The 22,672-nt window shown below is 50.7% G+C and overlaps 1 protein-coding gene and 1 pseudogene across 1 annotated transcript; one reads left to right on the top strand and one right to left on the bottom strand.

Moving 5' to 3' along the window:
• Positions 1–857: 857 nt before the first annotated feature.
• BBS1 (Bardet-Biedl syndrome 1) lies at positions 858–21,504 on the top strand. The gene is made up of 17 exons (XM_037840019.1): positions 858–941; positions 1,204–1,280; positions 1,413–1,447; positions 3,954–4,226; positions 4,678–4,724; positions 4,873–4,911; positions 5,047–5,119; positions 9,026–9,157; positions 9,865–9,971; positions 11,839–11,959; positions 12,126–12,284; positions 14,039–14,108; positions 14,597–14,755; positions 17,121–17,254; positions 18,164–18,298; positions 18,756–18,842; positions 19,106–21,504. The coding sequence occupies exons 1-17, from the start codon at positions 895–897 to the stop codon at positions 19,190–19,192; spliced, it is 1,782 nt and encodes a 593-aa protein (XP_037695947.1). The 5' UTR covers positions 858–894; the 3' UTR covers positions 19,193–21,504.
• On the bottom strand, positions 7,162–7,518 carry LOC119537526 (annotated as a pseudogene).
• Positions 21,505–22,672: the final 1,168 nt, after the last annotated feature.

Raw genomic sequence — 22,672 nt, 5'->3', positions numbered from 1 at the left:
CAGAAAGAACCAGAACAAGAATAAAAAATAAAAGTGAAAAAAAACACCCAAATCATCCCCCCATCCCACCCCATTTGTCCTTTAGTTTTTATCCCCATTTTTCTACTCATCCATACACTAGATAAAGGGGGTGTGATCCACAAGGTCTTCACAATCACACTGTCACCCCTTGTAATCTACATTATTATATAATTGTCTTCAGGAGTCCAGACTGCTGGGTTGGAGTTTGGTAGTTTCAGATATTTACTTCTAGCTATTCCAATACATTGAAGCCTAAGAGGTGTTATCTATATAGTGCATAAGAATGTCCACCAGAGTGACCTCTCGACTCCATTTGGAATCTCTCAGCCACTGCAACTATTTCGTCTCATTTTGCATCCCCCTTTTGGTCAAGAAGATACTCTCAGTCCCACGATGCCGGGTCCACATTCATCCCCGGGAGTCATACTCTGCGTTGCCAGGGAGATTTACACCCCTGGGAGTCGGGTCCCACGTAGGCGGGAGGGCAGCGAGTTCACCTGTCGAGATGGTTCAGTTAGAGAGAGAGAGGGAGCAAGGCCCCTTCTAATCAAGAAGGAGGAATTCCTTCTGTGGCTCTTAGACGCCCTAAGGGGCACCTCTCCAGGCTTCAAAGCCAGCGGGTCCTGCCGCTGACCCAGAGAGAGCAGGGCCCAGAAGCCTGGGAAGGAGCAAAGATAAAGGAGCTGGGCTGGGATGAGGGGTTGCGCCTCAGCAGGCTGAATCCCTGGCGAAAGATGCAAAGAGGCACGCCTGACCCGGCCCGGAAGCCTCGGCGCCCGGAACCTTTCTGCGCGCGCCTTCCCGCGCCCGGACGCTATTGAGCTGTGCGCGGCGGCGGGGGCGGGGCCGGTTGCCAGAGCGACGCCAGCGAAGATGGCTGCTGCGTCGCCGTCGGATTCCGAAAGCCCCAGAGCTGAGAGGTGAAAGCCAGGGCCCCAACGCCTCCTTTTCCGTAAATGTCATGAGAGTGCCCTGGTGCCCGGGCTCTGGGCCCCTGCGGATCTCGGGCGGCGGTGGGAATCCTTGAAGGGCTCTTAGAGATCAGAATAGGGAAGGGGCGGAACCTGGACTTGAACCTAGACGCTCTGTACCCCCGAGTTCAGAGCTCCCTGCGCGCCTCCCTCTCAGAGACCACCCCCTCAAAGTTTTTTTTCCCCATCCTTCTTTCTCGCCCTCTCCCAGCAATGAAGTCAATTCGAAATGGCTGGACGCTCACTATGACCCCATGGCCAACATCCACACCTTTTCTGCCTGCCTGGGTGAGTCTCTGGAAGCAGAAAGCTCGGGTTCTGAGACACTGGAGGCTCTGATGATGGTACCATAGTGAAACCTTTGAGCTCTGATGTTCTGGGACCTTGTCCCCTGGCTTAAGGACCTCTTTTGTTTTCCAGCGCTGGCAGATTTGCATGGGGACGGGGAGTACAAGGTAAGCCTAGCCCTCTAGCGGAAAGAGAACTGGGAAAGGGGGGACGAGGGAGAAGGTCCCCAGAATTATAATTGTCTGAAATGGCTCCAAAGAGGCTCAGCATCATCTGGAATTCACATTTACTGTGAAAAATACGTTTAGTGTTAAATTTTATTTTTATGTGGAAAGTGCAGAGAACCTATTGAAGAAAATAAAGCAGAACAAAATGCTACTGAGGATTCTATTAAGGCAAAGCCTCTTAGTTTAGTTAATGTGACGTGATCCTTGGCCGGAAGGGCACATCCAGTGGTTGGAGGTGGAAGTAAGAATATGGAAGGAAAGAAATAAGGAGGGAAGTGAAAGTTTTATGTTTATCAAAAGGGCATAGATTTTGCAGGGCTTCCTTTTGGATTGATGAAATGTTTTTGAGCTACATAGAGGTGGTGGTTGCACAACATTGCGAGTATGCTAAATGCCACTGAGTTGTTCAATTTAAAACGGTTAATTTTACGTTGTGTGAATTTCACCTCAGTTTTGTTTTTTTTTGTTTGTTTGTTTTTTTGTTTTTAAGCATATAGGTTTTAAGATTGGCCATGAGCTGATACTTGTTGAAGCTGGGTGATGGATACTTTTGTGCATGACTGAAAGTTTTCATTAATAAAGAGGTTATTTTTTATTTATTTATTTTGATTTTCAAAGGAAAGAGAAGATACAGGGTTTTCAAAACCCTGTGGTTAAGGTTAACCTGGGCTAAAATAAAGGAAATGAACATGTATTGAGCATCCATTTCTGGTCTGCATCCTTTTCTAGACACTTTCACATATGCAGAAATTCTTTCTCTTCATTTTAGTCGGAAAGTAGAGTCAGAGAGGCTGAGTAATTTGCCTTAAGGTTACTGAGTTTATAAGTGGCAGAGCTAGGTCCGTCAGATTCCAAGTCATTTGCTCGTTCCCCTATAATTCAACCCTCCCCAAGGGCAACTATCCCATAATAGGTGGATACTGTGGCTGTTACAGGTAGCCCCAGAATCATACCCCACGTGGAGAGTGCCATTGGACTCAGTAGCTTTCATCCCAAATTCCTATCTGTAAAACGTTCAGCAATTTGGCAAGCTTTCAGTGATTTCTAACTAAATTGTGAAGACAATTCAAAAATAAATTAGCACCTAGTCGGGAAGAGATGCAGATACTTGTTAATTCATCTTTGCTATCGACGGGACACCTGGTTTGTGCTTGGCGCTGGGTTTATAGCAGTGAGGAGTTGGGAAATCATAGACACAGTTCGAAACTGAAATGTTAGGTGCCTTTGTGTAAAAACTTGTTTAATGGCTAGCTTGTTCACCGCTGATTCCCAGCATCTAGCCCAGGGACTGACCCGTAGTAGATACTCCATAAATATTTGTGGGGTAAGGAGGGGTTGCTAAATAGAACTGGTAGAAAGTATATGGGAGCACCGATGAGAGACTAAGGAATTCCATCTGGAAGCAGCAGGAGGCAGTAACAGGTCAGCTGGTGTCAAAGAATGAATAAAGTGTACAAAGAAGACAAGATGGGAAAGACATTCCAGGTAGAGGAAACAGCACGAGCAGGCACAGAGGCTTGGGAGGTCATGACATATTTAGGGAAGAGTAAATTTAAGGTTAGAAAATTGAGACCAATAGAGGATAGAAGTTAAGAGCATGCCTGGATTTGGAGAGACCTAGGTTCTGGTCCCATCTCCTCCACTTCCCAGCTGTGTGACCTTGGGCTACTTACTTAACTTCTCTGAGCCATCGCTTCCTCATTTGTGAAACGAGGCTAATAAGAGTACCTACCTCATAAGGTTGTGGAAAGGATTAAATGAAAGGATGCAAGTGAAGTCCTGGCATGGTTCCTGGTACATGGTGCATGCTTATTGTACAACTACTCTGTGGCAGCCCCCATTCTGGCTGGAGCACAGCATGATGGGAAAGTGATGGAAAACAAAGCAAGGACCAGATCATGAAGGGACTTGAAGGCCTCCCTAAGGAGAATGGGCTTGTATGGCAGCTGCAGCAGCATAGAGGACGGCTCAGAGGGTGGGAAACTGAGAGCCCAGGAGCTTGGTTCCCCTCTCTGGGTCCACGGAACACACCCTGCTCCCCGTCCTTGGATCTGCTTCTTTGCTTTTGGCACCCCCACCCCCAACCTCAGCCACCATCCCAGTGCCATGAACAGTACCCAACATGAAGCAGGCCCTCAAGAAATGTTTGCTGAATGAATAATGAAAACAACAGCTGCCCCCTACTCCTCATGAGGTTCCCAAACATATGATCTTGCTTGCTTTTCAGCATGTGTCATGAGGTAGGTATTCCCATTTGGCAAGTGGAAAAACTGAGACACACAAAGACCAAGCAACTTTCCTAAGGTCGTACAGCTTGTAAGCCTCTGCACACACACATGCCACCCACCATGGTACACGCGTGTGGGAATGAAAGTGCACCAGCAAAAAGAGCCAGTGGAGGGGTCTTTGGACCCTGAACCTGGAATAAGCCAGCCTCTCCCTACAGCTGGTGGTGGGAGATCTTGGCCCTGGTGGGCGGCAGCCCTGCCTGAAGGTGCTCAAAGGACCAACGGTGCTGACCGAGAGCCCACTACCTGCCCTACCAGCTGCTGCTGCTACCTTCCTCATGGATCACCATGAGCCCCGGACTCCAGCCCTCGCACTTGCTTCAGGCCCTTGTGTCTACGTCTATAAGAATCTGAGGCCCTACTTCAAGTTCAGTCTGCCCCCGTTGCCTCCAAACCCCGTAGAACAAGACCTTTGGAACCAGGCCAAGGAAGTGAGTGGCACACGGGACAGGAACAAAAAGTCAAAGGTGGCAGCTGCTGAGTGAGGAGGGCTGCTTGACTCCCACGTGGGCCCATGGTGGGAGGTCAGCCACAGCCCATCTCCCGTGCAGCTGTGGTGGCACTTCGCGGCAAGGTGCTGTGCTCAGCCCCTGAGCAGCGGCCCCAGAGAGGTGGCGCCCAGGGGGCACTCAGCCTGGCTCCTGGGAGCACTGAACCCAGAGGATCCCTCTGTGCCAGCCACACCCCACCCAGCTCCCCCCTTGGAGAGGCCCACCGGAAAAGGGGGAGGACTGGGAAACGAGATGAGGGTGAAGGTGTGTGTGGGCTGAGACTGGATTTAAATAAAGGGCTTGAGTTTGGGGCTCAGTGCAGAAAGGCAGAGGAGGAGGAGCTGGAGCATGGGCATCTTCACGGTCTCTGCCTTTTCCCATGTTGCCACAGGACCGGATTGACCCCTTAACCCTGAAGGAGATGCTAGAGGGGATCCGGTGAGAACACTCTTTCCCTTTGCATCCCCCTTCTTTCTCTGTTCCTTCATCCCAAAGCTCTGACCTCCTTGGGGATCTTTTCTCTCGGTCTGCCCCCCAGTGCTTGTTCCTCCCCTAAACCTATTGCGATGGCCCCCTCTCCTTGCAGGGAAAAGGCGGAGGTACCTTTGTCTGTCCAGTCACTCAGGTAAGAGCCCTTTGGAGGGCAAGGACTCCCCAGAGGCTTCAGGGGAGGAAGGAGTGGCTGCAGCCTCACCTATGGGATGGGTGGGTGGGTGGGTGGGTGGCCAGAGGTGCAGTTGCCCATTCTCTGCGTCTCCAGGTTTCTGCAGCTGGAGCTGAGCGAAATGGAGGCCTTTGTGAACCAGCACAAGTCCAAGTCCATCAAGCGGCAGGTAATGCCTCCTCTTTTTTATTTCCCTGTAAAGAATATATACAATTTTTTTAAAAAGATATGTAACCTTGTGGTGAAGAGAACGTTACCTAATTCTACCACCAGTTGCAATTGGTTGACAATTTTTTGTTTTCAGTACTTTAAACATATCATCCTCCCACCTTCTTGCCTCCCAGGTTTCCAATGACAAATCGGCACTTAATCTTATTAAGGCTTCCCTGTGCCTGACACAGTGTTTGTCTCTTGTGGCTTTCAGAATTCTCTTTTTTATCTTTAGCATAAAGATTTCAATAGTTTGATTATAATATGCTGGGACATGGATCTGTTTGGGTTGATCCTGTTTAGAGTTCGTTGAGAGTCTTGGATGTATATTTTCATGTCTTTCGTTAAATTTGGGAAGGTTTCACCTATTATTTGTTTGAATATTCTCTCTGCTCCTTTCCCCCTTCTTCTGGGACTCCCACAGTGCAGTCTATTGGGATGCTTGACAGAGTCCCACAGGTTCCTCAGGCTCTGTTCACTTTCCTTCATTCTTTTTTCTTTCTGCTCCTCAGACTGGATGATTTCAATTGTCTTATCCTCAAGTTCTTTGATTCTTTTTTCTGCCAGCTCGAATCTGCTGTTGAACCCCTCTAGGGAATTTTTTGTTTATTTGTTTGCCTGTAAGTTATTTTATTGACACTTTTTAAATTGTCACAAATAGGAGGAATCCAAAAGGAAAGTAAGGTATTGTGGATGTAGACAGGAAGGCCGTGCATATGAGATGAGAGTTCGGAGCATTACTTTAGATGTCAGGAAGTAGCAAGACTTTGAGGTTTTTGAGGAAATAGAAAAAGGGGGAAATCCAATAAAGAGAAAGATTTAAGAGAGACAAAAAGAGAGGCCACAAGATGCAGTATCTTCCTGGAACTGTAGTCGAGGGGCTAAATGAGGTCATCATTTCATCCTTTAGGGGATTGTTTTGGTTTGCTAAAGCTGCCAGAATGCAATGTACCAGTAATGGGTTGGCTTTTAACAGTGGGGATTTTTAAGTTACAAGTTACAATTCTAAGGCCGTGAAAATGTCGAAATTAAGCTATCAACAGGAAGGTACCTTCTCTGAGGAAAGGCCACAGGCATCCGGGGTTCCTCTGTCACATGGGAAGGCACATGGTGACATCTGCTGGTCCTTCTCTCCTGGTTCTGGTTCCAGTGTCTGTTTCCAAATGTCTCTGGGCATTTTTGTCAGCTCTCCGGGCTTTTACTATCTTTTATCCTCTTCTCAAAAGACTCCAGTAAAGGATTAGACCCACCTTGAATGGGCTGGTCACATCTCAGTTGAAACAACCTAACTGAAAGGTCCCACCCACAATAGATCTGGCCCCGCAGGGATAGATTAGAAGAACACGGCCTTTTGTGGGGTACATAACAGCTCCAAACCAGCTCAGGGAGAAACAGCTCTTCAGAGAATCACTAGGGCCGCAGAATGAATTAGTGTGGAATTACAGAGCCACTGACAAATGAGTAATAAGAGCTATATTTAGGTTTTGGGGTGGTAATAATATCCCAGGGTTGCCATTTATCATCCCAGTACTACATGCCAGGAACCATACTAGGCTCTTGTGATGATTCTTAGGCATTACAGCAGCCCCCAAGATAGGCTGATGATTGTTCCAGTTTCACAGAGGGGTCACGTCATGCGGTTAAGGATCTTGGCCCAGGTTCCATAAGCAGAGAGTGGCAGGCCTGGGTTCCTCTCCCAACCCTGCCGGGCTCTGAAGTTTGAGTGTTTCCCACATCCCTACTTCTCTCTGCTACAAATTTCAAGTAGGGGTTGGATGAAGGTGACTTGGGAATTTACAGGTTTCCAGTGAGAGTTAAAGAACAATGAGGAGGTTCGTGTCTGAGCAGGATATTTAAAAGTTTTACAGGAGAGTTATTGGATCCTGCCTAGAATTTCCAGGAAATGGAATGGAGAGAAGGACTATGGGTGGGGGTGATTTGGGTTTGGGGAATTTTTTGAGGGAGGGGACCGGCAAGGGGAGTCAGAACCTGGGTTGGGGCCTAGGCAGTGATCTGGGAACTGAGATTGACCTGGGGCCTGACATCGCAGACCATGCCAAGAAGCTGAGCCAGGACACAGTCGCAGTTTCTCTGCTGGGAGCTCAGTGTGCCCAGCACCTGGTGCCTTGTTACCCGCTCCGCCTCCACAGACATCTTCCTCTGGGAGCCCATGGCTGCCTGCTGCTTGCTCGGGAATTCCTGCTCTCCCTCCCTGCGGCCCTGCTCCATCTCCATCTAGGTTTCCTCCTTTACCTGCTTCCATCATGGGGCCTTCCTCTTTCTGGCTTTTGTCACCTTCTCAGCTGCCCGCTTTTCAGCTCACAGAAGCTGCTGGAGGCCCTGGGACTGACTGGCCATCTCTTGTTACAGCCAATGCTATTGCTGTCAGGGGCACCGCCAAAGGCCCAGGGACTCCCACCCTCGCTGCCTGCTTCTCCACCTCCTCTAGGGAATTTTAAATGTCTGTTACCGTGGTCTTCAGGTCTGTTTGGTACCTTTTCATAATTTCCAAAGAGAATATTGATTTTCTCTTTATGTTCATCTTCTGTTTTCCTGATCTCCAGGTGTCCCTTTAGCTCTCAGCATATTTACGACCGTTTTTAAAAAGTCCTTTGTCAGGAATGTCTCAAGTCTGGTCCTCCATTTGAGTGTTTCTACTTCTTTAATCTTCTCTTTTGCCAGGGCCATTGCTGCCTGTTTCTTTGTATGTTTTGTAACCGTTTGTTGAAACCTGGACATTTTGTTATTATCACTGGAATTTGGACTCTGAGGCATCTGTTCCGCAAGCTTGTGTCCAATTAGTGTTATGGCAGAGCTTTCCTTGATTGCCAGGAGCTACCAAAAAAAAAAAAAAAAAAAAAAGAAGGAATAAAAGAAAACACCTTTCCCAGTCTTTGCAGATTGGCCTGTGGGAGTGCTCTCCTTCGGGACTTATCCACACAGGGAGTTTGGAGAACAGCTCCAGGCCAGAGCCGAGGGCCCTCCCTGATCCCTTCTGCACATGCGTCTTGTCCTGGCCGCCTTGCACATGGCCCTGGGAATTCCGCGTCTGCCTGGGTGTGCATGTCCTTCTTCCCTGGGAAACAGTCTCCTCATGGGCCCCGACACTGGAGCACTGCACTGTGTGTCCTAAAGCCGGCCACCCCTTGTCCCAGGCGGCGTGACTTGTCTGCTGCCCCACAGCCTTCTGAAGGAGAGTTCCTGAGCTGCCTTCCACACACAGGGCAAGTTCTGGGACCGTGAGTCCCTCAGCCCACCACCAGACAGACTGGGCAGACATACATGCTCCTAGTATGTGCACAGGGGTTATTCTGCTTCTCCAGGAACTGGGATCAGGGAACCATGCTGGGAGCTGGCTGACTCTGGCTGGTGAAAAGATGGAGGAGGAGCCAGCCAGGGCACCTGGAAATCTTATCCTCTTAAATAACCTTTTTCTTGTTTTGGCACTCGCCCTGTTATAGCAATCCTTTAACTGTTTCCTGGAGATTTGGGAAAGATGTTTCCACAAGTTCTTGCTGTTTGTTCAAAGTTTCTGCGAGGTGATGGAGCCCTTGAAGCTTCTCACTCAGTTTATTTTTTAAACTGAGACTGTATTAACATAACTGTTTTTACTTAGTTTTCTCTCAATACATTAGAAGCACCTCCTGTGTCACTGAATCTTGTTCTAAGGACTGCATGGCTTTTAATCATATGGATAGTTCATAAATGGTTTAGGCAGTTCCCTTTTGTCAGAGATTCAGGTTAATTTCAGAAAACACCTTTGTGCATCAACCTTTTGTCATATGTTTCGGTTATCGTGGAGGTGTCTGGAGATGGTGAGTGGGAGGCCTGGGGACCCTAGGTGACCTCTGGTGTCCCTCCACAGACCGTCATCACCACCATGACCACCCTGAAGAAGAACCTGGCCGATGAGGATGCCGTGTCCTGCCTGGTGCTAGGCACCGAGAGCAGGGAGCTCCTGGTGCTGGACCCCGAGGCCTTCACCATTCTGGCCAAGGTCAGTGTGGGGCTCCCACTCCCCACTCCCACCTCCCCCACTCCCTGGCCTCAGGAAGTTTTTGTTAAAACAAGTTCATTGTAGAAAACTGAGAAGATGTAAATAAACAAAACTTTGGATAAAAATCCTACCACCCATGGAGATCCACCTTAAAGTTTTGGCCTATGTCTTTCCAGATGTTTTCGTATTTAGACACAGATATATATGCATATTTATTTTTTACAAAAACAGGATCATGGTACAGGATCATGTAACCTGCTCTTTTCACTTAGCCGTATATCATCAAGATCTTCCATATCTATATAAAACCACACCAGCCTTTTGAAAAGCCACACAATATCCATGACATAGATGCATCTGCATTTTTTTTTTACCATCACCTATTGTACATTTTCACCTGTTGTACGTTTTACAGCCTGTCACTATTATTAACACCACAGCGATAGACCTCCTTGTTCAGACTTATTCACATGCTTGTTTAAATATTTCCTTAGGATACATTCATTGAAGCAGCATAATTTAATTAAAGAATATAGGCTTTTGCTACATGCTGCCAAGAAAAACTGTACTAGTTCAGCATGTGACCAGCAGGACATGAATGAGGAGACTGGGGCTTTAGGCAAGGCCCTAACTCAAAGGAGTTACTTCAGGGCAGGGAGGAACTGGGGCTCCTAAGAAGTTGGGGCGTTTGAGCCTGGTCTTTGCAGATGAGCCTTCCCAGCGTTCCCGTGTTCCTGGAGATCTCGGGCCAGTTCGACGTAGAGTTCCGGCTCGCTGCTGCCTGCCGCAATGGCAACATCTACATCCTGAGAAGGTAGCCCCCTCCGTGCTCCCTGGGGCCAGAAGGAGCACACAGAAACCTGATGGGTTCAGAGGCTCGCAAGATGAGCAGGGCACTGTGAGACTGAAAGTTGGAAAGGGCTGAGGATCTCATGTAGGAGGCTGAGCCCATGGGGGAGTATCTGGGGGCCGGTGAAGGGAGACCAGGCTGGGTGGCGCCCACACGTGAGCAGTGCAGTCGTGAAGTGGAGAAAATAAAAATAATCTCCCGTATTTGTACGTAACTTCATAGTGTACATGACACATCCTTGTGCATTAACGTGATACTCATTCTAACATTCATTTTTTAAATCCATGAAATATTGATGGAGTTCCTTGTTCTAGTTTGCTAATGCTGCAGAATGCAAAACACCAGAGATGCATTGGCTTTTATAAAAAGGGGGTTTATTTGGCTATACAGTTACAGTCTTAAGGCCACAAAGTGTCCAAGGTAACACATCAGTAATCGGGTACCTTCACTGGAGGATGGCAAATAGCGTCCGGAAAACCTTTGTTAGCTGGGAAGGCACATGGCTGGCGTCTGCTCCAAAGTTCTGGTTTCAAAATGGCTTCTCCCAGGACATTCCTCTCTAGCAAGCTTGCTCCTCTTCATTAACCGTCACTCACAGCTGCACTCCGTTCAGTCTCTCTGAGTCAGCACGTTTATCTGGCTCCCCTGATCAAGGCCTGCCCTGAATGGGCAGGGCCACGCCTCCATGGGACTATCCCACCAGAGTCACCACCCACAGCTGGGTGGGGCACATTCCAAGCAAATCTAATCAGCACCAAAAGTCTGTCCCACAAGACTACATCAAAGATAATGGCATTTGGGGGACACAATACATTCAAACCGGCACATTCCTACTAGGCATTAAGCACTGTGCAAGGTCCTGGGGGTATTTTGATGCACAAAATAAACATGGTCCCTGCCGTCACAGGGAAGAGAGAGTTTAATGCCAACGAACTAAAGTATTTTTACAAGTATGGATGCTATGAAGGAAAAATACAGGGTTCAGGGGGAGGGGGAAATGACAAGGTAAAGGTGAGCAGGGTGCACCTGTCTGTGGAGGTGACTTGAATGTTAAGAAGGAGCCAGTTGTCTGAAAAGTGGGGGAAGGGAAGCTGCGGGCAGAGAACTGCAGACCCGAGTAGGAGAGACACTGGCACAGGTGCCTCGAGCCTGGTGGGCAAGGAGGAGAGAGGAAAGAACAGGGGCAGCCCTCGCAGGGTGCGGAGGGACTTGGTAAAGATTTGGGATTTTTTTCTGAAGTGCAGTGGGAAAACCATTATGGATTTCAATCAGAGAAGTGACATAATCCATCTACATGGGGAATAGATTACTCTGCTGTGTGGAGGGCAGACTGACAGGGGGCCCGGGGTGGAAGTGAGGGGACTCTCACAGTCCTTCAGGTGGGATACGGTGTTGGCCTAGAGTTGGTGGTGGAGACAGGTGGCCGTAGGCTGTGGTTGGGAGGAGGAATCGCCCCCCACTTTCCAGATAAGAGAAACTAAGACTCAGGGGCCAGGAAACTGAAAGCAGTGCATTTACTCAGGGCAAACTCCTCACCGTTTTCTGATGAGCGAGTACATTGCGGAGGTCCACTGGCCCTGGCTAGTCCAGCCTCAGGTGGGCTCGCTGGGAACTTTGGTGAAAAGGCAGGAGGGAGACGAGAGGAAAACCCACTCCAAGTCATCCAAGGACACACAGCTCTTGTATGGGAGGGGAGGGATGGTACCAGGATCAGGTGCTGCTGGGCCAGGGCTCCTCCTAGAATATTCCCTGGGGCTTCCAAAGCAGAGGGGCAGCCAGGGCAGCTGGGAGAGGGCTCTCTGAGACCGAACAGTATCTTTTTCCCCCACAGAGACTCCAAGCGCCCCAAGTACTGTATCGAGCTGAGTGCCCAGCCCGTGGGGCTTGTCCGGGTGCACAAGGTCCTGGTGGTGGGCAGCACCCAGGACAGCCTGCATGGCTTTACCCAAAAGGTGTGGCCCAGGGCAAGCCCCCCTTTCCCAGCCCCTCCACCGCTGTCTCCCTGGTCCCTGTGAGCAGCAAAGCCCTCTGGCTCCCCCTTCCCCACCGCTCCAGCCTCTCCTCCTCTCCCCTCTGAGCCCTGAGCCCCCCTGCGGACTCTTGGCCATCCCCCCGCAGGGGAAGAAGCTGTGGACCGTGCCTACACCTGCAGCCATCCTGACCATGAACCTCCTGGAGCAGCGCGCACGGGGCCTGCAGGCCGTCATGGCTGCGCTGGCCAACGGCGAGGTCCGCATTTACCGTGACAAGGCCCTGCTCAACATCATCCGCGCCCCGGTGAGCCCCTGGCCCGCCTCAGCTGCTCTCTCTCCCTCCCCAGCCCCTGCCCTTGACCTCTTAACATTTTATTGTGGTAAAATGTATATGACATAAAGCTGACTGTTTTCACCATATTTAAGTGTACAGTTGAGTGGCCTTGATGACATTCACAATGAGGTACAGCCAGCCTTCCCTATTTCTAGAACTTTTTCATCACCCCAAACAGAAACTGCCTACTCATGAAGCAGTAACTCCCCATTCCCTCTCCCCCTAGCCCCTGGGAACCTCTGACTACGTTCTGTTCTGTCTCTGTGAACTTGCCTATTCTAGAGCTCCCATAGAAGTGGAATCATACAATATTTGTCTTTTTGTGTCTGGTTTATTTCGTTTTGCATGATGTTTTCTAGGTTCATCCGTGTTTAGCATATATTAGAATGTCATTCCTTTTTGTGGCTGAATAATATTCCACTGTGGGGATAGACCACATTTTGTTTGTCCATTCATCTGTTGATGAGCACTTGGGTTGTTCCTGCCCATGACAATTTTTTTTAACTTTTTTTTGTATTGTGTTTAAATTTACATCACCTAAAATTTACCATTCTAATCATTTTTCTTTCGTTTCCTTTTTATTTGTTTGGTCGATGGTTTTTTTTTTTCATTCTAGCCATTTTTAAGTTTACATGTCAGTGGCGTTAGTCTATTTGCAATGTCATATAATCATCACTACTGTCTACTTCTAGAACCTGCCCTTGATCTTTGATGCACTTAAAAAACATTTGTTGAGCACCTCATATGCACAAGTCACCATATTGAGGAGGAGAAAACAATGGTTAAGTCCTTGCTTTCAGGGATCTCACAGTCATGAGGTGACAGGCAGTTAGAGACACAGTGAATTAAAATACAAGGCTGACTGAAGCAGAGAGAGCTAAGAAAGCAGCGGGCACAGTGAGTGACTGGGAGTCAAGGTGAGGAACACATGGGAGTAGAGCCCATGGAACTCTTCACAGAGCAAGCAACAATTGAACTGGGCCTGGAAATCGTGTATCAAGTGGAAAAAATGTAGGAAATATATTTCAGACAGGGAACCAATGAACAAGGGCTCAGAGGCGTGACTGTTCTTGTTTAAGGATTCCAGGTAGTTTGATGAGTTTGGACCAGAGTTTTTCAAACTGTGAGTTGTTAAATCAAATTAATGGGTCACAACCAACAACTTAAAAAAAAAAAGTATAGAAAATTCAGAGTATATCACAAGTAAGTCTTTTGTGCATGTGTGTATGTATCAAGTGTGCTGTGTCACGACATCAACTTTGAAAGCAACTGGTTCAGACCTTAGGGTGCTGGGAGGGCAGGTGGTGTGCAGATTGGGAATCGGGTAGGGAGGAAGGAACTAAGGGAAAGGTAGGTGGGGTCAGATGTGGAGGACCTGAAATGTCCCGACAAGGAGGACAAAAGCCATTGGAGGCTTTTCAGCAGAGAACAGACAGGATCATATTTGTGTTTCTGAAAGGCAACAGTGTGAACAACAGACAAGAGGAAAGACTAGGGCTGAGAGGAGACTGTACCCTGAAGCCCAGTGTCATTTAGTCTGGAACCGTGGCGGTGGCAGGAGAGATGAGAAATATAAGAAATAATCCAGAGGTGGCCCTGCCCCCAGCCTCTCCTCACATCTCACCCATTCTATCTGATATTTGGGGTGTCACTGACCTGACCCCACTGTCCTGCTCTCCTCTCTGAGATATTTCCCCAACTAGACTCTGGTGTCTCCTCTGTAGGATGTTGTGACCAGCCTTTGCTTTGGCCGCTACGGGCGGGAAGACAATACCCTCATCATGATGACGAGAGGTGAGGGCAGCCAGACCTCATGATGGTTTGGGAGGAGGGGGTGAAGGAGACAGGCCTGGCTCTGGGGAAAGAAGAGGACGTGAGTATAAGGCATGGGCGGACCTGGCCCTGGACACAAGGCCTGCAGGCTCGTGTTCTGTCTGGGGCTGGGGCAGCCATAGGCACAGCTCATCAACGGCTGATTTTGCTGCCCAGGGACCAGGCACTGCTCTGGGTCATGTGTCTCTCCAGTTTACCCCTGCCTCCCAGTGCATGGCAGCACAATGCCAGTAATATCACACTGTTCCATAAATACCCGCTAAATGAATGAATCAATGATTAGAGATTATTAAGATTTACTCCATGCCTTCCAGAAACTCAGTGCTCACCAGGAAGCTAGACGTGCAGAAATGGCTCTATAAGGCAGATTGTTTGGAGGCAATGGAAAGGGACTGTGGGGCAGAACTGGGGAGAACAAGTCTCATGCTTCCATCTGTCCATTTCCCTAGGTGGTGGCCTGATTATCAAGATCCTGAAACGAACAGCAGTGTTTGTGGAGGGGGGAGGTGAGGCGGGCCCTCCACCAGCCCAGGCCATGAAACTCAACGTGCCCCGAAAGACTCGGCTCTATGTGGATCAGACACTGCGAGAGCGAGAGGCTGGCACTGGTGAGACTCGGCCCCAGCCTCCCTTCTCCTCTTCCTCCCATTTCTCCTTCAGCCAACAAGAGCTGGGTGAACTGGGCCAGTCTTGTGCCTCTGAAAGTCCAGGGGCAGCCTTGGAGATCTAGCTTGCTCACAGATAACTACACCTCCAGGGGGAAGGTGCTGGGGCTGGGGCAGGAGCCCTTAGAATTCAGAAGGGGTGGTCACTTCCAGCCCCAGGCATTCTCATGAGAGGAGAGAAGTGGAATTTGACCAAGGTTCTTCTGCCTCCTGCTCATTCATTTGTTCATTCAATATCTAGGACTCTGCCAGGCCTTGAATCAGGCTAGTCCCTGCCTTTGGGGAGCTCAGTCTTCCTGACCGGCATCATGTTGTGTGACAGATGTGGAAGAGGTTTCTGCAAAGGGCCATCAGAGCACAGAAGAGGGAATGATTTTTCCTGGGAGATTGGGCTTCAGAGAGAAGTGACATTGGACTTCACCCTGTAAGACAAGTCTACCAGACAGAGAGGGGTCAGGGAGGGCAATCTAGGCAGAGCCCAGGGCCCTGACCCTGGATTCAAGCAAGCGTCTGTGCATTTAGCTGCAGGTGTGGTGTGGGAAGGCCAAGAGGCCAAAGGGGAGGCTGGAAAGGTGGGTCTGAAAGGCTAGAAAGGGCCTGGAACGCAAAGCCAAGAAGTCAGCAGGAGTTTGTAGGTAATGGGGAGCTGGTGAAGATGTTAAGCAGAAAAATACAATAACCCGACCTACTGTGTTTTAAAAAGGGCTCTTGATTACAATTTGAAGGATAAATTATTGGAAAGAGAAAATAGCAGATATTATATGCTGGAAGATCCAAGAGAATCAATTGTTAAACTACCAGAGAAATCATTAAGGAGCCCTGGAAGGTGGCCAGAAATTAAATATGCAAAAATCAATAGATTTTGTCCATACCAACAGTGGCCAATTAGAAAATGCAATGGAGAAAGCTTCCATTCACAATGGAAAAGAAATCCCTAGAAATAAACTTAAGAAAATATACCAAGTCTAATAAAGAAAATTATAAAACTGTCCTGAAGAACATAAAAGACCACCTGAGACTTTACCGAGGCTCTGGGTGGGAAGATCTTCCAAAGTTAATCTAGAAACTCAGCCAAGTTAGTTTCAAACCCAGTGGGATTTGTTTTGGGGAATTGACGAATTGATTCTAAGGTTAAATCTCAGAAATGTTGGGAAAATAAGGATGAATAAGGACTTACCCTATCAGATAGCAAAGTGAACCGTAAAGCTGTAGGAATTAAGAGCTGTTGTGTTGATGTAGTAATAGACACGTTATCAGTAGTACAGTTTAGGAGGGCCAGAAACGGACCCTTGTATGTGTGAAAATTTAGTGTATGTTAAAGGTGTCATTTCATATTAGTGGGGAAAGGAGAGACTGCCTCTAAAATGTAATCAGGACAACTGGCTATCCTTCTGGAAAAAAAAATTTAACTCTACCCCATACCAAACACCAAAATTAATTCTGGGTAGATTAAAAATAAGCTGTAAAAGTACTAGAAAGGAAAGAAAGGCTAATAGACAGATTAACATAAAGAGTTAAAACTTCTGAATGGCAAAAGCAAAGATGGACTGGCAGATGAGGCTGGAAAGAAGGGGTGCCCATGGGGATCGAGGGAGTGGTTCTGGAGATAGTTCTGAGGAAGTCCCCGGATCTTGGTGAATGATGAGGGTCAGGGGAACCTCAGGTGGCTAGATGGATGGGGATGCAGTGACTGAGGCAGGAAACAGAGGTGGGGCCCAGCAGCATTGAACTCGAGGCACCTGAGGCCATCCAGGGGAGATGACCAGCGGGCAGTTCCGCAGGGGACGCAGGCCCGGGAGCCAAGGCACGGGGTACATCATCAAGGGTCAACCTGGGAAGCCCCGAGCTGGGCCCTGATGACCCAGGAGTGACAGGTCATCACCCTCAGGAGCTCGCAGCTGCCCCTCTTTGGGATGGTCAGAGCCAACCATGGCAGGACGTCTGTTGTCCAGGGGAAGAAGACGAACGGTGAGAAGGGGACCAAGGACACGACGCAGGGGAAGTCCAGCCTTTCAGGTCAAACAGAAGGAGCTGACAAAGGAGACTGAGGTGGACTGGGCAGCAGGGTGGTGGGAGAGCCAGGAAGGAGGAAGCAGGGAGTAGCCTACAGCGTCCAGAATTTGCCAGAAGGCTGAGCTGTTGGCCCTCCCTCCTCCTTTTCACTCTCTCCCCACCCTCCCCTGCCCTTCAGACCCTGGTTGCTGCACCTTCCCCACAGCAGCCTGAGCAGGGGCGTCCCTTCCCCTGAACACCACTGCCACCTCCTCCTGCCCCACCTCCAGCATCAACTGCTTGTGTCTGTTCTCAGCCATGCACTGGACCTTCCAGACAGACCTCTACCTGCTGCGCCTCCGGGCCGCCCGGGCCTACGTGCAGGCCCTGGAGTCCAGCCTGAGCCCCGTGTCCGTGACAGCCCGGGAGCCGCTCAAGCTGCATGCGGTGGTGAGCACCCAAGGCCAGCGGGGCAGAGGTCAGGGTGGATAGGAACCAGAGCCAGTTCCCACCCCAGCTCCCTTCTCACCTGCCCACGCGCCTGGGAACCAAGTCTCCACTTCCTTGTGAGAGCTGCTCTCCTCTCTCCTGCTCTGCTCCTCCTGTAGGCTGCCTGCCCAGGGGGACAGACTCTCCAGCTCCCCTGTTCCGCCTGTGCCTCAGGCAAGCCCTTGGAATTAGGGCAGGGGACAGAGTAGTCACCCTGGGATGTTTCTTCCTGGGAGGTTGGTGAGATGCTTCTAACGGCAGTGCCAGGATGAAGCTGTGTATTTCAGTCACCACGGGCAGCCCAAGATGTTAGACTGCCCGGTCCAGGGAAGGGGCTGGTCTGGCCTGATGCCCAGGCATCCTGAGCCCATACCCACCCAAGGGAGAGGGGCTGGCCCCCACGCTGAAGCACAAGGGACCCAGCCCAGACTGGGTCCTTCGGTCTGTCATCTGGTCCACCTGGGCTTCTGGTTTCTCTGCCCCTAAAGGAAGTGGGTAAATATGGGGGAGGAAGAGGCTACAGAGCAGCCTGGGTAGAGGCCACATGGCCAAGAGTAGGAGGTGGAACCAGGCCCTGGGATGAGGGGCAGGGAGCAGTGGGGAGGGGACACAGGAGGGAGTCAGGGCCCAGGCTCCCGGCCCAGCTCTGCCTCGCACCTGCTAAGCCTCCCTTCCCTTCTCGGGGGCTCTGCTGCTCCCTTGCCCCACTACAGTGACCTTCTGGGCCTTCACATTTTGAGGGGCAAGAGGATGAAATGCTGGAGCAGCTGGACAAGGGTGGCTTGAGGGTGCTGACAAGGGGTGGAGGGGCAGGGTAGTCCCCTGGTATTCGGGTCCTCAGGGCGTTCTCCACCTGCCCCCTCTCCACAGGTTCAGGGCCTGGGCCCCACCTTCAAGCTCACACTGCACCTGCAGAACACCTCGAGCACCCGGGCCCTCCTGGGGCTGCTGGTCTGCTTCGTGTACAGCGAAGCCCTGTACGCCCTGCCCCGGGCCTTCTTCAAGGTACCGGCCCCTCCGCGCTGAGGCTCAGGGGAGAAGGGTCAGGGGTGGGGGCCCAATTCAGTGCCTCAGCACCCCGCAGGGTAGGTGGTGAGGGAGCGGGCAGCTGGCCTGTGGGCAGAACCCCCGCCAGGACTGGGGCCAGAGCTGGGCCCCCTGGAGAGAGCACCCAGGACCTATCTTCCGTGCTTGCTCTCCTGGCCTGGGAGAGGTCACCAGGAGCCCACACAGAAGTTGCTCAGAAAACAGCCCGGGGCCAGGGTCCACTCACTGCTTCTCTCAGCCCACCTGCTTCACAGCTGCCCTGGCCACTGACCAGGTTCTCCTTGAACCAGGGTCACCCCTGCCCCCCTCGCAGGGGTGCCATGAGGGTCGGCTGAGACAGTGGGCCTGAGAGCCCTTTGGAAGTCCTCTCCAGGCATGAGGGCTGTTTTCCTACCTGTTTGTCCCCCAAACTTAGGTCCCCTTGCTGGTGCCAGGGCTCAGCTACCCCCTGGAGACCCTTGTGGAGAGTCTCAGTGACAGGGGCGTCTCAGACATCATCAAGGTAGGCTGCCCGCTGGTGGAACTTGGAGGGCGAGCCGGGAGCCCAGGGAGGGCCGTCAGGGTCAGCGTGGACAAGGCCCTGTGGCGGCGGCCAGTTTGGGGTAGCAAGTGGGTTTCTGTGCAGTAGAGGCTCCCAGCCCCCCAGCCCCTTGGACAGAGCCCCAGTGACTGTCATTAGGACCAGTGCAGAGCAGGCCAGGGCACAGGGGGAGGGGGAGGCGGAAAGGGTGTGTGCCCCCTGCTGCCACGGGCCCCTCCGCACAGGTGCTGGTGCTTCGAGAAGGCCAGGGCACACCCTTGCTGAGCGCCCACATCAACATGCCTGTGAGCGAGGGGCTGGCGGCCGCCTGACCCCGGGGCTGCAGTTCCCGCCTGTGCGGAATCAGAGCCTGGAAGGCCCAGCCACCTCCACTGGTGTTCTGGGGCGACAGCCCCCCACTTCTCTCCTGTGTCTCCCCTTCTCACCACCCCCACCGCTGGGTCTATAGCAGCAAGTCAGTGATTCCCCTGGGGGCCCAGCTCCTTCTCCCTCGGGAACCGGCCCAAGCACCTTCCCGCTGAGCTCCTGCCACTCCTCCGCCCTCAGCAGTTTTCTCCAGAAACTACACCCAGGCCTGGAAGAAGCACTTTGAAGTGGTCACAGTGAGGGGAGGGGGATAGGCTCAGCCCTCTCCTTTGCCACTTCCCTCCGGCACATCACTCATCTCCTGCCGCCAGCCAAGGCCAAAATTGAGCCAGGGCCTGGCCTGGAAGAATCGGAGGCTTTTCCTGGAGGAGACTGAGGCCCTTGCTGCTCCCTGGGGTTCTGGAGGCTGGACTGTTGCCAGCTCAGCTTGCTGGCAAAACACCTGCTCTGGTCTCCTCTTATCAGCTGAGCAAGGGGCTCCTCCTTCCATTCTGGGACTAGCTACCTCTGCAGGGGGATTTTCTGAAGCCTTGGACTTAGCCAGGGTCTTTGTCCTGTAGTACTTCATGGATGCCGAGGACCGGGCAGTGCAGGAGGGCAGAGGGTTGGCCGTGCAAGGATCTGGTGGCTCTGGTTCCCTCGTAGAGCTCCTGAAAGCCACCCAGCAGCTTCTCGTGACTTGGATGCTCACACCCAGGAAGAGCGTCCCACGAGAGGAAGGCTAAGCTAGAGAAGAGGGTAGGGGCAGAACCTGGGGGACACCGGAGAGGCGTTTCTGTGGCACAAGGGAGGTGGCACCAGAGGCAGAGGCCCAGAACTGCATGTTACAATCCTGCTGGAGGCTCTGGAGCCCAGATCAGTCATGCAGGTAGAAAATCCCCCAGGCACTGGCCACAGTGGGAGAGAATTAGCCGGAAAGCCAAGGACCAGAGGCATTTAGTAAGGCTCAAGACTGAATGAAGCACATGCTTAGAACACAAGGGCCAGAGGCTCACCATCTTGGCCTTTGCTGCCCTGTGGAGCCCTCCCAGCCAGCCTGCCTGGCCCACCTCACAGTCGTCTCGGGTTCGGGCCACCAGGGGCCACCCGGTGCCACTTGCAAGCCAGGAGCCCTGCTCTCTGAGGACCTTAATCATTCCCTTTCTGACCAGGCACAGCCAAGCATGTGGCACACAGCTCAGTCTTGGGGGAACTGCCCACATCCCTCTGGTAAAATTAGGGAGTTAACCAGATTGTTTCTGAACTCCTTCCAGCTCTAACACCCTCCGGGCTTGACAGCCCCGCTGGCGGACACGAGGAGTTGACTCCAGAAAGGTGACACTTCACAAGTGTAACTGCAGACTTTTGCCCTTGAGGCCAAATGCCCCAAACTGGCTGCCACTGCCAGGCAACAGCCTCGGTGCCCAAGATACAGTGAGGGACTGGGCTGGCAGAGCCCCCGCCCAACCCCTGGCCTTCCCAAGGGAATGCATTATGCGGCCACGTTCTGAGATGTAAGGGGTCTGTACCAAAGAAAGAGCCAGTGCCCCTCTTCTCTGCACGGCCTGGTGCAAGCTGAAGCAGCCACTCGCAGATACAGTACAGTTGGGTTAACGTAGCGAAGGGTTTCTAGATCAAGCCAACTGAGGCACAGCTGGAACAAGCAGGAGGTTTAATCTGCCAGTTGGAGATTTCAACTTTACCTGAAGAGCTTTCCAGTAGAGCTTATCAGAGATGGAAGGGCCTGCCCCAGAAGGCAGTGAGCTCCTCATTGCTCCAGCTGGGTTATCAGGAGGGTGGTAGTGTGATGTCTGGATGACCTTACAGTTCATCCCAGTAGCACTGAACTCTGAACTAGAAACAAAAAAGTCTAATCCAAGTTCTCTTCACAGCTAGTCCTAACGAAGAAAGGGGAGAAACTAACCAAGCAGCACCTGCAGTGAATTTATGTAGTGCAATACTGTGTACCCATTATTTTAAAAATATGTGAACTCCCCTGATGCAGACCAAGTGTACATCAAACAGTATGAAGCTGTTTGTTTCTCTAAAGATGCTTATCCTTCGGTTTCCCTGTTTTATGGATCTTAGATATTCTCTGTTGACTCCTTATTGTATTAGATGAGGCTTTAACTCTTGGGGTGGCACTCCACCCCCTCCCCCCATCCCCGATTTCTAACTAAATCATTACCCACCGTTTTACCATTTATGTTACACGTGAGTTAGTCACTACAGAGCCAAGAATTGGACCATAATTAAATTAACTTTTTTTTATATCCTTTTAAATTTTCAAGGACTTACTGTTTTGTTTTTGCATTCGCCACATACACCAGTTGCTAATTCTCCCCCACCCAGTCTGACAGTTCCTCCCTCTCCTGGACACATCCCCTCACCCCCTGCTTGGGGGCCCACCGTTTGCTCCCCAGCACTGCCCTGAGCCTTTCTCCTGGGAACCCCCACTGCATCTCCTGGGCTAGACCCCGGCTTCCCAGACCCCATGTTTTATTCTTTCTTGGTTCTTTACACTCACCTGGTACCTTCTTTAAAAAATCACAGGTTAAAAGTCTTCAAACACCGCTTATCTGAAGATTTCCTTCTTTAATTCCCGCACGTGTGTGATGGTTTGGGGTGTTATAACCGTCAGTGGTGAAGATCATGTTCATGTCTTCAGTTTCTGGTAACGCTGCTGGGCGTTCCGTGCCCTGCTCACTCCTCTCGGAGGTGCCAAGAGGTCGGGATGGGCCCTACCGGGAACCCTGGCTGTTTGTCGTGCTTTGTGCTGGGAGATAGAGATGTTTGTCCTTCATTTCCAGGAGGTCTTGTTGGCATTGTTTCCTTGGTGATTTGTTCCCCTCAGTTTTCTCTGTCTCTCTGAACCCTCATTAGCCCAGCATCTGATAAATGGTCATTCCAGAGGCAACAGGAGAGAGCCTCTGATTTTCTTCCCTCTTGTCTTTTTGGTCTATGTTCCGGGAGGTTTTAAACAATTTTAACTCAACTCTTTTGGTTCTTTCTTCAATCCATAATTAGAGTATTTTTTGTTTTAAAGTTGCATAGTCCTTTATCTCTCTGAGAATATTGTTTCTCTTTTATTCCCTGCAATAGCACCATTTCCCCTCAGTTTGCTGTTATTTATTTTTATGTTTTATTTTTTTTTTACCTCTGAGGTGGGGACCCCAAAGAGCTTACATGTTCAGTGTAAAGGTGAAATAGAAATAAATCATCCCCCTACCGTCTATCTCATCAGAACCAGCAAGGAAAACTGTCTCCGAGCTTAGTGCTAGGAAAGGAAGGAAAAAAACTCTCCAGAGAATTTTTAACTACAAGCCAGCCCAAAGTAAGAGTTTGCACCCTGAGGGCATGCTGCTGTTACACAAAACACCAGAAATGGATTGGCTTTTATAAAGGGGGTTTATTTGGCTACAAATTTACAGTGCTACGGCTATAAA

The sequence above is a fragment of the Choloepus didactylus genome, chromosome 6, assembly GCF_015220235.1.
Source record: "Choloepus didactylus isolate mChoDid1 chromosome 6, mChoDid1.pri, whole genome shotgun sequence".
Taxonomy (NCBI): domain Eukaryota; kingdom Metazoa; phylum Chordata; class Mammalia; order Pilosa; family Megalonychidae; genus Choloepus; species Choloepus didactylus.
Note: the sequence above shows the minus strand (reverse complement) of the source record. Positions and strands in the feature narration are given on the sequence as shown.

Coding starts and splice junctions, on each gene's coding strand:
- BBS1 (XM_037840019.1), top strand. CDS start 895: ATGGCTGCTGCGTCGCCGTCGGATTCCGAAAGCCCCAGAGCTGAGAG. Junction 1,281..1,412: donor CACCTTTTCTGCCTGCCTGG/GTGAGTCTCTGG, acceptor TTTGTTTTCCAG/CGCTGGCAGATTTGCATGGG. Junction 11,960..12,125: donor TGCATGGCTTTACCCAAAAG/GTGTGGCCCAGG, acceptor ATCCCCCCGCAG/GGGAAGAAGCTGTGGACCGT.